Source organism: Canis aureus, chromosome 25 (genome assembly GCF_053574225.1).
Source record: "Canis aureus isolate CA01 chromosome 25, VMU_Caureus_v.1.0, whole genome shotgun sequence".
NCBI classification, from domain to species: Eukaryota; Metazoa; Chordata; class Mammalia; order Carnivora; family Canidae; genus Canis; species Canis aureus.
In genome coordinates, this window is record NC_135635.1 from 34,928,244 (window position 1) to 34,945,251 (window position 17,008).

The following is a 17,008-nucleotide window of genomic DNA, read 5'->3' on the forward strand; positions in this document are numbered from 1 at the left end:
CTCATTACTGTTCATTCAATCCAGTGTATTTTTCCTCTCAGAGTTACAGATTTCTTGAGTCATATGTATAATTTGTGTTCTTCCCATGTCCAGCTTTTCCTCCAGCTTATTGAATATATGGAATATAGTTACAGTGGTTTTAATATTCTTGTTTAATAATTGGGTCAGCTGTATCATTTTGGGGGTGGTTTGTCTTGATTTTTCTGCTCATTATAGGTCTCATTTTCCTACTTCTTTACATATCTTGTAATCTTTTATTTGGTGTCAGATATTGTGAATGTTACCTTGTTGGGTGTTAGATATTTTTTTAAAGATTTTATTTATTTATTTATTTATTTATTTATTTATTTATTTGAGAGAGAGAGAGAGAGAGAGGCAGAGACACAGAGGGAGAAGCAGGCTTCATGCAGGGAGCCTGATGTGGGACTTGATCCTGGGTCTCCAGGATCATGTCCTGGGCTGAAGGCAGCACTAAACTGCTAAGCCACTGGGGCTGCCCGGTGTTAGATATTTTTGTGATCCTATAAAGATTTTTGAACTTTGTTCTGGAACACAGCTAATTCACTTGATAACAGCTTAATCTTTTTGGTTCTTGCTCTTCATCTTTCTTGGGAAGAACCAGAAGCATGTTTAATCTAGAGCTTATTTTTTCCCAGTACTGAGGCAAAATTTTTCTGAGTATTCTGACTATTGCTATGCAAATTTTGAGGTTTCTCCATTTTGGCAAGTGGAAATAGGCACTATTCCCAGCCCTGTGTGTGCCTTGGAGAGTGTTCCTTTCAATAACTTCTTCACATGCATGTGCTGATCAGTATTCATCTGAAAACTTAAAGGGACCTAACCTGGAGATGTCTGGAGCTTTGCATGCCATTCTCTTCTGTCCATTATTGCCCTGCAGACTTGAGTTCCCTGGCCTTCTTGGACATCAAGCCTCCAACTCCTCTACTCTGGGAGACTGCTGAGCCCTATTTGGGTTCCCCTCCTTCCAGCACAGCCTGGAAATTCTACCTGCAATATGCTACGGCAGTCACAGGGCTTTCTTTCTCATCCCTTGGGGATCAGTCCTTCATTACCTGATACACAATATCTTGAAAACTGGAAACCATTATTTCATATTTTTTGTCTGTTTTTTTTTTTTTTTCTCCAGTGTTTTGAATAGAAGAGTAAACTCATTTACTATTACTTCATCTTGCCTGGAAGCTGCAGATGATATTGGAACATTTGGAGAGTTTGTTAAACTACACATATCTTGGGCCACACTCCAATCTCATTGATTTATAGCAATGAGGCTAGGGTATATGATTTTGCAGTTGTACATTAAAAATATGCCAGGTATTAGATAGACAAAGATAAATTAGACATAATACTTGTTTACAAAAGAGTTTATAATCCAGTGCAAAAGACTGGTTCTTATGGCATAATGTATTAAAAATAATGTCTATAAATAGTGTGTTATGGAGCATCCTTTTGAAGAAAGGCATCCAAATGTAGCCCTATGGCAGCCAAGGGAGGGTTAGCAAATGCTTCCTGGAAGAAATAAAGGAGTGAATTTGGAAAGATGGGCTGGAGTTAATTAGTGGAATTAGTGGAAATAGGGGGAGAAAGGACCAGGAGGCTAGAGCACTCCAAGAGAAAGTATTGTTATGAAGGCTTAGAGGTACAAGGTTGCTTAATACATTTGGGAAACTACAAATAGTGTGGAATGGTTGGATCAACATGGAAGAAGAGGAGGTCTCCAGTGTCTCCATCTGTAAAAGGAAACTTTTATCCCTAATTTTCTGTGGGAGTGCAGGAAGTAAAAGAGAATAACTCATTTTAATTAAGACAGGTAGTGAAGCATGTCATATTAGATATGTCCAATTTTCCTATGAAGCTGAAAGTATGTCTGATTAATCCATCCATTTATTTGTGGCTCGGGTCATGATCCCAGGGTCCTGGGATTGAGTCCCACATTGGGCTCCCCACCGGGAGACTGCTTCTCCATCTGCCTATGTCTCTGCCTCTCTCTGGGTGTCTCTTATGAATAAATAAATATTTTTTTAATTTTTTTTTATTTATTTATGATAGTCACACAGAGAGAGAGAGAGACAGAGACACAGGCAGAGAGAGAAGCAGGCTCCATGCACCAGGAGCCCGATGTGGGATTCGATCCCGGGTCTCCAGGATCGCACCCTGGGCCAAAGGCAGGCGCCAAACCGCTGTGCCACCCAGGGATCCCTATTTTTTTTTTTAATAAACAACTGTTTTATATCAGGCTACATCCTGGGTGCAACAGATCCAGAAATTTTTAAGATTATAATTTGATAGTATTTTTTAAATTGTTTCAGTAGTTGTTTTAAATAATTGTTAAACAATTATGCAACATATATCACTTAACAATAACAGCTCATTCAGAACAGTATCAATTTCAGAAAAGCAATCAGTGACTGCTTTGAGAGGAAATTTTCATCTTACCTGAGGGCAACACATAATATTGAACATAAGTGACCACTCAGCACCAAATACCAAGCACTGTTATAAGCACTTTTTATAAATTAACTTATTCGATCCTCACAGAAATCTTAGTACTATTATTAATTTTTACTTATTTTAACCACAAGACACTCTTTTGACAGTGGTCTTTCCACACATTTATTTTACCATGGACTCATCGTTACACTACCACAAAAAAATAAAGAAAGTTTCAGAGATGTTGAGAAATAGAGGTGGGGTCACTGAGACAGTTGAGGGTGGTGGGAGTAATTATTTTCTGCCAAATGCAACTTTTTCAAACTGCCAAAGAATTTTTCTAGGGAAGTGAGTCAAAAGGCAGATAATGGCTGTATCTCCCCAAACCAGTGGATATAGTAGTAAACTCAGGAGTCTGAACTATATCTACCAACATGAATAGCAACGTCTTCCTAAAGGTAGATTTGAAACAATGCCATTATTAGGCCACCCCAAGTGTAGTTTAAAGTAAATAGTACTAGAAACTGAAGAGTAAGCACATGCACGATTTATCATTTCACCCTCATGGGATCAGCAAATATCTGTAACACAATTTCCCTTAAGTGGCCAAGAGAGGCAAGATGATAGTTTCTGTTCTAAACATTTAAAAGGAAAATTACCACTTATCTTCCTAGACTTCCTACCACATTCAAAGGAGGACCTGAAAAATATGGACATCACAGGCCATACTACTAAATTCTATGAGCTGGAGACAGACAAGGCCTCTCCTGAGGCCTCTGGATTCACAGGAACAATGATTTTGGAAACTTCAATGTCCCCTCTGCCTTGCACATTTGTATTTTCTCCCACAGTCTATGCTGAGACCAATGTAGACAGGATCCCAGTTAGAGTATTCCAGATGATAGCTCTTCTGATGCTTCAGTCTACCTCTTCATGTGATATTCCAAGTACTTTATCCTAGAAGAGAACAAGAGTAATAGACTCATAACATTCCAGGTTTGATTCACAGTTCAACTGAAAACATATACCTGTGAACTCTGCTCTCTTGTCCCAGGCATGACCCAGGGTTTGGAGACTATGACAGGGTTAGGGGAGGGTTTGGAAAGATGACCAGTGTCCTAGGTATTCCTGAAAGGAAAACATGTGCTAAGGACTTATGTTACACATCCAGGGCTACCAAGCTACATGGAAAAAAGGTTTTTATGCTGTACTTAAAATTCAAAAGAGTAAATGCTTGACAGGTTGAGGACTATGGAGGATGCAAACCTCTCCTTACAAAGTGCTGCAAAATGGATGAGGTTGCAGGACCACAGGGTAACTATTTGAACAGTGCTTCACAATGAGGAAAAATGGCCAAGGAGTGAATGAAAATCTCATGGTAGCTCATTTAGCATGCTTTTTAGATACAGTTGCTATTCATTTGATTGACTGATTCACTATTCTGGGAGTATTGGCTGAACATCTATGATGTATATAGAAGGAACCACAGTATTAAGAGACAAAGAGGCATAAAATACCTAGGCCTGCCCTCAGATTTGTAGTTTAGTTGGGAAGATAAGATGCATTTGCACAAAATGAGGAATACAGAGATAGAGACCCTGGAAATCTTGTGCTTGGAAATCATTTTCCTCCTTCTCCACAACTATAAGGGCACCCTGGAGAGCCACCAAAACAGCTGGGGCTAATGGAAGTCCCTAGGTACTTGCCACCTCAGCATCATCTTTCTTTCCTGTTCATGGACACTGAGCACAAGTTTCAGTCCACATCTCCTCCACACTTCAAGAGGTCCTAGCAACTCATAAATATTATTTTATCAACATCTTCCTTCTTTATTTTTTGCAAATATTCCTCTATCAGCTTTGGGAAAATTAGCCCTTTCTCTCATTCTTTATCCTCCTTCTCCTAATTTCCAGCTACATGTTCCAAATTAAATGCAACTGTGGCCAAGACTTAAAATTAGGATTTATAATGGGCCAGAAAAGTAAACTAATAAATTACAAATGATAAAAAACCCCAATGCCATCAAATTCTAAGGCCTTTGAAAATGCCCTTTATTATTTCTACCAAAAATCCATCTATTTTCTCTAATAAGAACTGTTTTTCTCTCTAGCACCAGCAGCCAAATTAAAAACTAAGTAAATAAAAATATTTTTTTCTTTCCTTACTTTTTTGTTTGCTTATTAGAATCAGAACCACCATTTTTCATAGCAGATTTATTGAAATATATCACAGAATTCATCCTTTTTAAGTATGTAATTCAGTGGTTCTTAGTATATTCACAGAATTGTGCAGCCATCATCTTTGCCTGATTTTAGAACATTTTCATCACACAAAAAGAAACTCCTTATCCATTAGCAGTTACTCCCGATTCCCTCTCCTCTCATCTGTCTCTATGAATTTGCCTATTCTGGATATTTCATAAAAGTGGAATCATAAATGTAGGACCCTTTTGTCTAACTTCTTTCACTTAGCATAATGTTTTCAAGGTTCATCCATCTGGGACATTAAGGAGGGCACATGATGTAATGAGCATTGGCTATTATATAAGACTGATGAACCAACTGAACTCTACCCCTGAAACTAATAATGTGCTATATGTTAATTGAATTTAAATTTTAAAAATGGGGGAAAAAAGTTTATCCTTTTATTTTGTTCCTTTTCATGGCTAAATACCATTCCATTGTATGGATATATCATACTTGGTATTTCCTTTCATCATTCATCACTGATGAACATTTGAGTTGTTTCCACTTTTTGCTACTATGAATAAATGAATGGATTTATGACCATTCATGTACAAGTCTTTATGTGAACATTTGTTATCAATTTTCTTGGGTTGATACCTAAGAGTAGAATTGATAACTCTATGTCTGATATTTTGGGGAATTGCCAGATTGCTTCCATAGGGGAAGCATGGCTAGTGGGTATGAAATGATATCTTATTATGTTTTTGTTGTTGTTTTAAGTAGACTCCACGCCCAGCGTGGAGCCCAATGCAGGGCTTGAACTCATGACCCTGAGATCAAAACCTGAGCTGAGATCAAGAGCCAGACAATTAACCAACTGAACCACCTAGGCACCCCTTCGTTGTGGTTTTGATTTGCATTTCCCTAATGTTGAAATGAAGATGTAAACAAACATCTCTTCATGTGCTTATTTGGCCATTCGTATACCCTCTTTGGAGAAATGTCTATTCAAATTCAGTGCCCATTTTAAAAATTGGGTTTTGCCTTTTTATTGTTGAGTTGTGAGAGTTTATTACATATTCTGAATACAAGTTCCTTATCAGATATGGGATTTGAACATATTTTTTCCCATTCTGTGGGTTCTTTTCACTTTCTTGGTAGTGTCCTTTGAAGCAGAAAAATTTTAAATTTCTTTTTTTTTTTTTAAATTTTTTTATTTATTTATGATAGTCACAGAGAGAGAGAGAGAGAGAGAGAGAGAGGCAGAGACACAGGCAGAGGGAGAAGCAGGCTCCATGCACCGGGAGCCTGATGTGGGATTCGATCCCGGGTCTCCAGGATCGTGCCCTGGGCCAAAGGCAGGCGCCAAACCGCTGCGCCACCCAGGGATCCCAAATTTTAAATTTCAATTTAGTCCAATTTATTTTTTCTTTTGTTGTTTGTGCTTTTAATGTAGACTTTTTTATAGAAAACTTCTAGCATTTCAGCTGCATTATCTAACTAAATAGACTTTTGAGACCTGGCCTGTGAGCCCAGTTGATACCAGTTGATACCTACAATCTCTTTAGAGAAATATATCAACAAGACCAACAAGGATGGTTCTTTCCTAGACATAATTACAGTACAGACATGAAGTGTTGTAAGAGGTCAGAGGCTGGGGAGTCCCTTAAGCTAAAGTGGTCAGGAAAGGCCTGAAGCAGAAGAGGGACTTGATGGGGTCATGGAAGAAAGAACAGTTAGAGCCAAAATAATGTCAAAGAATCTACCCTTTTAGCATGAGTTAAGGCAGCTCAAATTTAGAATACTTGGAGCCTTAGTTGTTCAGATCAGCCACTTAAGGCTATATACCTGGGGCAAATATGGAAAACAGGAAGGAGGGCACCTGGGTGGCTCAGTGATTGAGCGTCTGCCTTTGGCTCAGATGGTGATCCCAGGGTCTTCGGATGGAGTCCAGCATCAGGTTCCCCATGGGGCCTGCTTCTCCCTCTGCCTATGTCTCTGCCTCTCTCTGTGTGTCTCATGAATAAATAAATCAAATTTTTAAAAAAGAAAGAAAAAGAAAACAGGAAGGAACAGAAGACTAAGTAAGCTTAACAGGAAGCCACTGAAGACCATGGTGGGCACTTCAGCCCCTTAGCAAGATCAGCTGTATTTTCCTTCTGGTAGCCAAAAAACCAAGCCTGTTTGGAGGCCTCAGGGCAATGCTGGCCATGCATAAAGCAGACACAAATCTGCTACCTTTGGACCATACTAGTGGCAAGAGGACTAAGGATAATATGGGACAAAGGCCTGTCTGTCCTTCCCAGGAAGGGTCTGAACAGACAAAAATGCGCTTGCTGAGCCTATTGAGATTTAAAGCTATGGGTTAGAGCATTTTGAAGAGGTGAACCTTATGAAGCCATCTGATTATGGCAGCTTTGGGGAAACCTCAAGGAATGAGGATAAAGAATGGGGAAGAGTTGAGTCTGAGATAGGGAGCTGAAGTTCGTCTGGTTTGCCTGACAGTAAGAAATTAAAAACAGACACAAATTTGGGGTGCCTAGCTGGCTCAGTGGGAAGAGCCTGTGACTCTTGATCTTGAGGTTGTGAGTTTGAGCCCCACATCGGGTGCAGAGATGACTGAAAAAAAATAAATACAGTCTATTTTTAAAAAAAACAAACAGATAAAAATATAACTGTTTGCTTTTTGATTCATATCAAAATGTCCCTGTCAAAACGGCTATGTCCAAGCAGCAATGAGCAAATATCATGAGCGCCGTATCTTTCTCTGCCTGTCAGTGTCTGAGAGAAAAAGGAACTGTCTGCCTTTCCCTGTCTCACTGCCAGACTTCCACCGCCTGCAAAATTTGTGAAAACAGAAATTATATCTAAACATTTTATATCTCTGTATCTCTTCATTTCCTGTTGTATCTGACCAGTGTCTCTCCTCCAACACACATACTCCATGTACCCTTTGGGAGCTCAGTAAATATTTATTGATGATGAAGATAATCACTACAAATATGTTCCCATCACTGGGATATATCTCTTGCCACTCAACTGTTCTAAATCCATGAGAGCTGCTTCAAAGATGTGTTCCCTTCACTTAAAAAAATAAAAACCCTGAAAAAAAAACAAAACAAAACCATAACTTTCTATTCCACCTCCTCTCAATTCTGGGAAGATTCATTTTGAAATAGGATGCACTTACCCATCCACCCTGCTGCTGGACCCAGGGTGAGAAGTTGTCTTTCAGGTACTTGGTTCCAAATCCCAGCACCCTGTTCATGGGGTGGTTGTCAATGGCAGTGAGCTTGGCCGTGACGTCTATTGCAAGAGCAGCCTTAAAGCCCCGAGCTCTGACCTCTGATTCTCCCCTGGTGTCAACACCCCTTAAGAACTGGTCTGTGATGGTCTTGAAAACAGGGTAGGACAGCTGGTCCTGGAAGCTGTTCATTAAAGCCTTGTCTTTCTTCAACTGTGTGCAAGACGAGATGCATTTAGTACAGCAGCCTGGCCAGTGAAGCAGACTCTCTGGTCAGCAGTGGGCCACAAAACTTTACCCTGGGGGAAACCCTGGATTCTAGGCATATGGAGATTTCTTAGTGAGCGGAGACTGGAAATCCTTGAGTTCTGCCTTTGAGGAATTGATAAGCTAAATAGGTTTTCAACAAATATTGTTTCTTTTTTTTCTTTTTTTTTAATTTTTATTTATTTATGATAGTCACACAGAGAGAAAGAGAGAGGCAGAGACACAAGCAGAGGGAGAAGCAGGCTCCGTGCACCGGGAGCCCGATGTGGGATTCGATCCCGGGTCTCCAGGATCGCGCCCTGGGCCAAAGGCAGGCGCTAAACCGCTGCACCACCCAGGGATCCCCAAATATTGTTTCTAAAAGGGATATTCTGGGGGGGTGCATCCAATGCTATGTAAAGATTTTGGTGGATTAGTGTTCTTTATGTGAGCCCAGCCCACCCCCCAACTTCTACGAGACACAAGGGGCCTGTCTGAATTAGGAATCTGTAGCAAGAAGGACTAATGTCCTCTACAGCAAGAATGGACTCCCTCTGATCAGTGACTATTGAAGAAGTTAGATTCAAAACCCCAGTGGGGAGCTGGAAGCCTGGACTTTGCCAGAACAGAAGAATCAGATGCCAGAAAGAAACACCTTCCGCAGAGTACCCTGGCCCGTCCCGGCCTTGCTCCTTTGGGTTGCCCCTGGCTCTGGCCTCTCAGACAGAGCTGTGCTGTGTTGCCCCTGTGCTCTCAGGGCTGAGCGGCTTTCCAGGCACTAGGGAGCCATGGAGGGAGCAGGCCTTCCCATCGTCCCTGTCCCAGGCTAGTGGGAACCCACACCCAGACAGCAAAGCCAGACCTTCTGTGGGTTCCTACCAAAGTCCGCCATGTTTTCTACATAACTAATGTAAAGTATCACTCCAAATCATCAAAGAGAGATTTTTTGAAGTGGTAATTGAAGGGGTGAAAAGGAAAGCATCGCCCTATAACCACAGAGGTCTGCTTCACGCCACCTCCTGTCCCTTGCCTCCACAGTTCAGTGCAAGTCCCTGCTTAGGGAAACTGGGAAAGAGGGTGCCATGAGAGAGCCACAGAATCTTCAAGCTGTAAAGAATCCTCAAGGATTCGAATAGACCTCTCTCCCAGTACAAGGACTGCACTGCTGGCTGGTCACTGGCATCTACTTGACATTCTTCTGGGGACAGGAAGATCATTCCTTCCCAAGGCAGTCTTCAGTGCTAGAAAGTTCATTCCTAAAATGGAGAAAACCAATCACCCCATAATGTCTATCCATTGATGTTAGTTCTGGAGGAAAATAGGAGTGCACGTTCCATGTTCTTCCTCTGCACCCCTGTTCATCCTCTACTGTGGACCTGCAGCTCACATACCCTGCTGCCTTTTCTTTATCTGCTATCCCTGGTTCTCTCAGTTTCTCATTCAGCACCATCCCACATGCCCTTCACCCTCCGGACACCATCCTCTGGGGACACCCCTGGCAAATGCATCAAGAGGGGAGCATGTTGGGACTAGGGTAGGCTGGCCGGCCAGTTTCCTCTCTTGTACAAGCCCCATAGGGCCAGACTTCCTCCCATTGATCCTGGTAGGACAAGGAAATGGGTCCACAGGCCAGTCCCTGACTGATGCACCCCAAAAACCCCTCAGCAGTCTGTGGGTAAGCACACAGAACTCCCCTCTGCGTACAGTGGGGTCCTGCTTATCAGCTCTGTAGCTGAAGACACCTTCACACCTTCCTGAACAGAAAGGACGGGTCTCGATTTCTCAATGGCAAGAGATCCAAAGTTTCCCCAAGTAGCGCTAACCCGCCTCTCTGCCAAATTGCTGAGAGAGGCCCGGAGCAGAAAACAGTCCGGCCACTCTCCAGGGAGACCTTGGGAAGGATGCCAGCCTCGGAGCCGGCGTGGGACACCGATATCCAGACTCCGGGGCAAATGCAAGTCTAAACTTCCCCGAGGATCAGTTACATGGGGAACCAGATTCGTAATTCTCTTCAGCGAATTTTAATTTATTGGTGTCTTTTCTTGCAATAACAAAGTTGCATTTTTCATTTCCAAAAATTCCAGGGAGGCTCCAGAAGGTTTACTTATGTTTTCCAAAGTGATTCATTTTTGAGATGCTGCCAGCGTGAAGAATTTTCACTCCAAGGGAAATAAAACTCAGGACTAAGTGGAAACCAGAACTTGCAAAGGAATACAATCTGGAGTACGATTCCATTCTCCGTCCCAGTGCGTGGGCACAGAAAGAAACCACATTAGTTCAAGAAGCTCCATACCTCTCTTTCCAACCGATCCCCTGAATATTTCAGCAGCTCAACGATTTTGGCTATTATCTGATCTTCTCCGTCTGTCAGGAGGAAATTCCAGTTACTTCTTTCAAGAAAAAATATAATCTATAATCTTAATTTTTCTTCCCTCTCCCCTCTACCGCCCCACAATTCTTGCAGCCTGCTTAGGGATTGAGGGAGACATGTGCTCTGTAATTCTTAGTAACTTAACTCTTCCTTCACCTTGTCTGACGAGGCACCAACCAGACACCCTCTCCTACAGACCCCTCCTTTCCTTTCTTCTTCTTTTTTCCCTTGGCACCCCCACTTCTCGCTACGAAATGCATCCTATATTCATTGTAAAAATGTTGTTGACCATGTTAGTTCCACCACTCATGATCCCATCTCTGAAGATAGTTGGGAGAACTTCTTTCTGGTCTGTAGGATTCTCCTGAGCAGACGGTGCTTTTTCCACGTGGACACCATAAATTCCATTTGGTGCTATACCCCCTTTGTGCTGCTAGAAAGTGCAGAGCCTGATCTGTGGCTCCCATCTAAGAGGGGGTTATAGTCTTCTTGGCCTGCATTTTGGGGAATTAAACTCATTCCTAAACCAACCTTATTTTCCCACTAGTGTTTTCATTTTACATTATCTTTCAAATGTGGTCTCTTTTATCCTCTGAACAGTGTATACTTTGTCTGCTGTCTTTACAACAAGGCAGGGGATAAATAAAATTATTAAGTTCTCCCACCCCGAAGGCTAACATGGCAGGTGGATGGAGATGAGGCTGCAGTCGGTGTGTAGTGTGTATGTTGGAACGGGGGAGGTGGAGTATGTTTTTTCTTATCTCAAAACATGCTAACTACTGACCAGGAGGAAAATGATCATTGCTATAGAACAGAATCCGAACAGAGAAAAGCTAGTTACTGATCCAGAGGCACTTCTCCTTTATGGCACAATCTCCGAAGGCATGGAGTGAGGAGGGGAAGGGAGGCAGGGAAATGAATCCAGCCCATCAACATCCCAAGAAGGTCCAGCGCCCATGCGAGTTTTTATCTGTCGCGGCCGCCTCTCTCAGGAAAAGTTGCTGTAACAACGGCCTGCATTTGTCAGGTGCACAGACCAGAGCCTTAGCTCGAGGCTGGTGCAGGGTATTGCTTTATATCTCCCAGACACCCAGGGGATAACAATAAAGTGGATACACTTTTCAGCACACGCAGACGGACCTCCTCTCCTCCGGCACCTCACTCTAAGCCTGGGTGGTACTGTGTGCTCCCAACAAGACTGCACGAGGCTGGTGGCCTCAGCACTCTGCTCCCAGGGCTGGGGGGCACCCACGCCAACACCTCGTCCTTTGGCCTACTGCCAACCCTGGGGCTCCTCTGCCCCAGCCCCTCTGCTGGTGTTGGGGTGAGTGGAGCCAAGAGCAGGGACAATCGTCAGTGGGGGAAAAGAGGAGCCAACTTCTCTTCCTGTGCATCTAGTTCTGCTCCCCTAAACTCCAGAATTCCTGCCCCTCCAATGGGAGCTCTGGTCCTAGATCCTGCTACGGTTTTGCTGACAACCGACCCTGCCTGGTCACCTCTCAGTTCTGCTTCGTGTTGTGCACAGACCGACATCTGACAACACCCTGCTCTTTCACAGGAGCCCAGGGCAGTGTTAAAAATCCCTGGGCTGATGCACCATCGACACCTCGAGCAATTCCATAAGCAAAATGGTCCTCGACCAACACGACCAGATGAAATGCTGCATTTCCCTCTGTGGTCGGGGCTGAGTGCTGGCTTTCTACTTCCTCCTCTCCCTCAGCAAGAGGCTTTTCTTTGCACCTAGCAGTGGGCTTGACACTGCTTCAGAGCATTGGTGGTGCCCTCCCCTTGGCATGGGCTGGTCTCAAAAGTAAAAAGGTCAGCGCCTGCTGTGTGGTGCTGTCATGCCACGGAGGCGCCTCAGCCGCAGAGCGCTGTGCTGGTGAAATACATGCCTGCGCCTCTGCCTGGCGAACACTCCACCCGACCCGAGCAGCCCAGGCGTGCAGAAGGGGAGTCTACCTTTCTTAGCACCGGCGCCTAGAGGCCGGGACAACAGGCCCTGGTTCTGGAGGAAGTGACGGACAAAACTCCCTTTGGACCTGCAGCTTCCTCCCGGGTCGTGGGGCTCCTCAGGCGGGGGCCAGGAATAAACCATTTCAGCAACGCGGTTGGCAATCGAAACAACTTTCGAGTCTACAGCTGAAACAAGACAAAAACGGTGCTGAGAGGCCCTTCCCAGAACTTTGTCTGGCTCATTGGTATGCACAGCCCCCCCTCCCTCCCCCCTCCTCCCCCCCCCGCCCACCCCCTCCCTCCCCCCTCCTCCACCCTCCCCCCGCCCAGCCCCTCCCTCCCCCCTCCTCCCCCCTCCCCCAGCTAAGTGATAAGCCCGGCCTAGAGGGAGAGGAAACTGCCCCGGGGTGGGGGTGTGTGTGTGTGGAGGGGGGAGGCCATTCCTCAGAAAGCCCTGGTAGTTGCCTGGCAGAGGCGGGGGTGGGGAGGAGTACACAGAGGAATGATTGCCACCTTGAAACAATTGCCCTTCTGCACCCTCTTTTTGAAGCCTTGCAACATTAGGGTCCCCTTTCCCCTTTGCGAGGGAAGAAACACAAAAGAATGTGCTTAGTCCTTTGCTCAAGGGAATGCTCATTATGCTTTTATTTTTATTCTTTTTTTTTGAACATCCTTTATATCTTGGAGAGCTGGCCCCAACGTGCATAGGAGGGCATTCAATAGTTTGACAAGCCTTTGGGGGTTGGTCACTGAGGAGAGAGAAATATCCCTGCTCTCAGGCCATATTCATTACTTAAGCCCATTATCAAGTAAACACCGAACTCCCCTTGCTCTTGCTCTCAGAGTTATGGTCTTCTCTCTCATCCACGTCTAATGGGAAACATCCAATTAATGCCGGTAGGTAAACCGAGATACATAAAGCGCAATCCATGTATGCCTTTCAAGAATTTATCATTCAGGAAAAGTTATGTATTTGCACACATCACTGCAGAATACAGCATATGGGGACATGAAACTTTAAGTGGCAGTGGCCCCCTGAACGTCCTAGCCTGTGAAGGACAAGTCAGCTCTGGCTCTGGTCAGGGCTGGAGTCGGGTGAGGTGGGCAGGTGGTACCGGTGAGTTATTTGGTACCAAAATTTTCATTGTTGATTTGTCATGAGAAATTTGTACAAGCTCTGTCTTTGATGTCATATGGAGCATATGTAATATGTGAAAAACACTACTATTCCGTTCACTCGTTTGAAGAAAGTGACAGTGGGGGTTTAGCTAGAAGGTTGGAGTGTCCAGGGTAACTCCTGGTTTGTGAATCAGAAATGGATAAGAGAGGCAGGGCCTGGGTCCCAGGGGGTAAGGGGAATTGTATCACTGGCTTTGACATCCCGTGGAGCTGCTGAGGTGATTTCTGACTCCCTCTCCCTAGATTCCTACATGAGAGCTTTGGTGCTCTCTGTTCACACTCTGGGCATCACTGGGAGGCCACGGGAACTAATGCTTTGTCAACAATGCCTTCCTTTAAAAAAGGGCACGATGGTTTCTTAAAAAGCCACATTTTTCATGCGTGGCCCATAGGGTTCAAAAATAGATAAGGAGAGAACTGAGAGACGAATTAGAAAGTCAAAGAGAAAAGGATCGATGCTTTTCCTTCCAATTTTAACAACCAGACCAAAGACATACTTTCTACCTTATTGCAGCCCAGTTGGCCTCCTCTGGGACATTTGCCACGCATGGCCCCTGGCAAAGAAATGGGGAAAGGCTGGATCCCAAGGCCAGAGTGAACCTTCTCTTGTGTGTGCAAAAGAGAGGAAAGGACAGCTTACATTCTCTTCCTCTGTAACCCTGTGCAACCTGTCTAGGGTGGTCAGCACATGGCTCTCCCCGTGGGAGTCAAACTGTGCCCATCTTGCACCCAGAGGAAGCAGATGAAGGCCTCAGAGGCTGTCCCTTCTCATCCTCCAGGCCCCGCCATGTGGCAGGGAGATCCTGAGGCCACTGGTGGGCGCTGAAACAGCCACCCTGACTCCATTTCTATGAACCGGTGGATACGGAGTGAGGGAGGCAAGTGACATATGTGCAGGAAAAAGTATAAGCAAACACATTTCGACTCAGATGAGCCAGCTCATGTTAAACTAGACTCTCATTTTAAATACCTTAATTTTAAACACGGAGCAAAGAAAAGATTCCCTTCTTGTTAAGAGTCTATCTCATCTGATGGGTAAGGGAAAATTAGATGGGGCAGGGAGAGGACAGAAAGGCTGTCCATCCTTTGGGGTCTCTGGTGGCGGAGGACGTCATTTTGGTGCTAAGGAGAGCAAGGGAGCACAGTTGAGAGGTTGCCAGTCAGCCTTTGGCCTGAGGCATTAAAAAAAAATTTTTTTTAAAGATGTATTTATTTACTTGAGAGAGAGAGAACAAGAGAGAAAGGGAGCATGTACGCTCAGGAGAGAGGATGAGAATCTCAAGCAGACTCCCTGCTTTGCTTGAAGTCTAAGTCAGGGCTCAATCTCATGACCTGGAGATCATGACATGAGTGGAAACCAAGAGTCAGATGCTTAATGGACTGAGCCACCCAGGTGCCCCCCCACCCAAAGCATTTGTTTTAAGGAGAAGGGGCAGGGCATTTCTCTATGGTTGAGACTGCTATTTCCTTCCTTATATTCATTTTCTTCGTCCTTAGCAAGAGACCCCTGAGATGTCACAGGCAGCAACGAGTTCAGCTGAACGGACTGCATTTTCCAGCCTTCCTTATAGTAAAGAGTGGCCAAAAGTTGTAAGAAAAGTTGAGTACAGGTTCAAGAAAGCTCTCAAAAAGGGAACAGAATCATCTAGAATGAAGATACTCTTTGTGTCAATCTGTCCCACTTGCTTCCTCTTCTTCCTGCTTGTAAAGTACAGGTGATAGCTGGAGTCTCTGCAGCCACCTTGAAATATAAGGTGACTCTGAGGTTGGAAGCCACTAGCCAAGGGATCACAGAATAAGAATCTCTAATGATTGTTGGAGCTGCCATGTCAGGCCTGGGCTGCCAAACTTTGATTTTCTCTTATAGAAGGGAAAAATACTCTACATTATTGAAGCCATAATTTGAGTTTTCTACTCTATGTATCTGAACCCAATCGTGACTGTATCATTTCACATGCAGCAAATCCTAGCTATGGACACAAGAGTTCACTAATCAAAGAACCTGGGTTGGTATTGACACCCATTCTTCTACCTCCTAGACTTTGATCTTGGGACATAACCTTATAATTCTCACTGAAGCCTGATGTCTGAGTCCTGGAAACAGCAGGACTGGTCTAAATTTTTATTTATTCCTGGTCTAAATTGTGACCTGCAGTTAAAAGGACCCGGGTGACACCGACTGTTAAGCTCTGATTTATATGTGGCAAAATAGAAACAGAATGTGAAGCTCTCTTGAGTCACATCCAATGTAAAAACCAACTAACTACGCACAAAATTAAAAAGCAGGCAAGAAAAAGGTGAGAAGGGAGGATACATTGAATATAAATGTCTATGGTAAGGGCTCCTTGGGAAGTAATCATTTTGGGGCACCTGGGTGGCTCAGTGGTTGAGTGTCTGCCTTTGGCTCAGGTCATGATCCTAGGGTCCTGGGATCGAGTCCTGCATCAGGTTCCCTGCATGGAGCCTGCTTCTCCCTCTGCCTATGTCTCTGCCTCTCTGTGTCTCTCATGAATGGATAAATAAAATCTTGAAAAAAAGGGGAAGTAATCATTTCTACTATTTTAGAGATACTATTTTATTTCTATCTGTAGAAAGATCTTAGAAATTTTAATAAATAAAAAAGGCAAATGACACTTCAGTACTATTGAAATACAGAATTCCTTTATCACAGGAAACCCAGATTAAAGTCTGTAAATACTTCCTCTGTCTCTCGGCAAAGTCCAAAGGATAGCCAAGCAGATAAGCCTACTTAGGGGCCTCCAAACTGTTCTGTATGGTCCAGAGCTCAGCTACCATCTGTACCATTGCGGGGTGGCAAGAGGATGAGTCCTCCCAGATAATCTCACCTCTAACTTCTGCTGTTCTAAAATTTTCTAAGTCTAATGGGAAGTAAAAGACTCCTTGATCCTAGTGAGTGAGTGAAAACTGCCAAGTGTGGGTAGATTCTCCAAGTAAGCCAGGACAGTCACACCATCTTAAAATTGAGACATTACTGCCACCTGTTGACTAATTATTGACATATTACCTCAACCATCAAACCCAGCAGGAGAGGGGGCTTTCTTTCAAAATCTGGGCAGCTGGCACTTGGCATCGTTGATGGCTTGTGGATGAAGGGCAATGCTCTGTGGTGGAGCCCTTCATGAAAGTGTTTTATTCAATATAATGCATTCTGCCCCACTGAGGAAATGTTTTGTTGAAATGCTTCTCAGTTGTTTGTTTTTGTTTTTTTAGAGTGCTTTATAAAAGTATTATTATTATTATTATTAAAAGTATTTTTGTATAGAGCTCCTTGATCTTTCCATCCACCCTAAGAGATCGGGAGGGTGGGACACCCTGGTGTACAGATGGAAACAGAGGTCCGGACAGGTGAGCTGATTT

At 44.0% G+C, this 17,008-nt stretch overlaps 1 protein-coding gene across 7 annotated transcripts in view; it reads right to left on the minus strand.

Annotated features, from left to right (window-relative positions):
* Window positions 1-2,606: 2,606 nt before the first annotated feature.
* BCL2L14 (BCL2 like 14) overlaps window positions 2,607-17,008 on the minus strand; it is a 36,631-nt gene continuing 22,229 nt past the window's right edge. For all 7 annotated transcript variants that reach the window (XM_077871041.1, XM_077871042.1, XM_077871047.1 and 4 more), the window contains 4 exons: window positions 12,458-12,637; window positions 10,418-10,488; window positions 7,825-8,091; window positions 2,607-3,405 (listed from right to left, as the gene is read on the minus strand). In XM_077871041.1, the coding sequence (XP_077727167.1) occupies window positions 3,367-3,405; window positions 7,825-8,091; window positions 10,418-10,488; window positions 12,458-12,637 (557 nt within the window). In that variant the 3' untranslated portion in view covers window positions 2,607-3,366. The remainder of the gene's footprint in view (window positions 3,406-7,824; window positions 8,092-10,417; window positions 10,489-12,457; window positions 12,638-17,008) is intronic.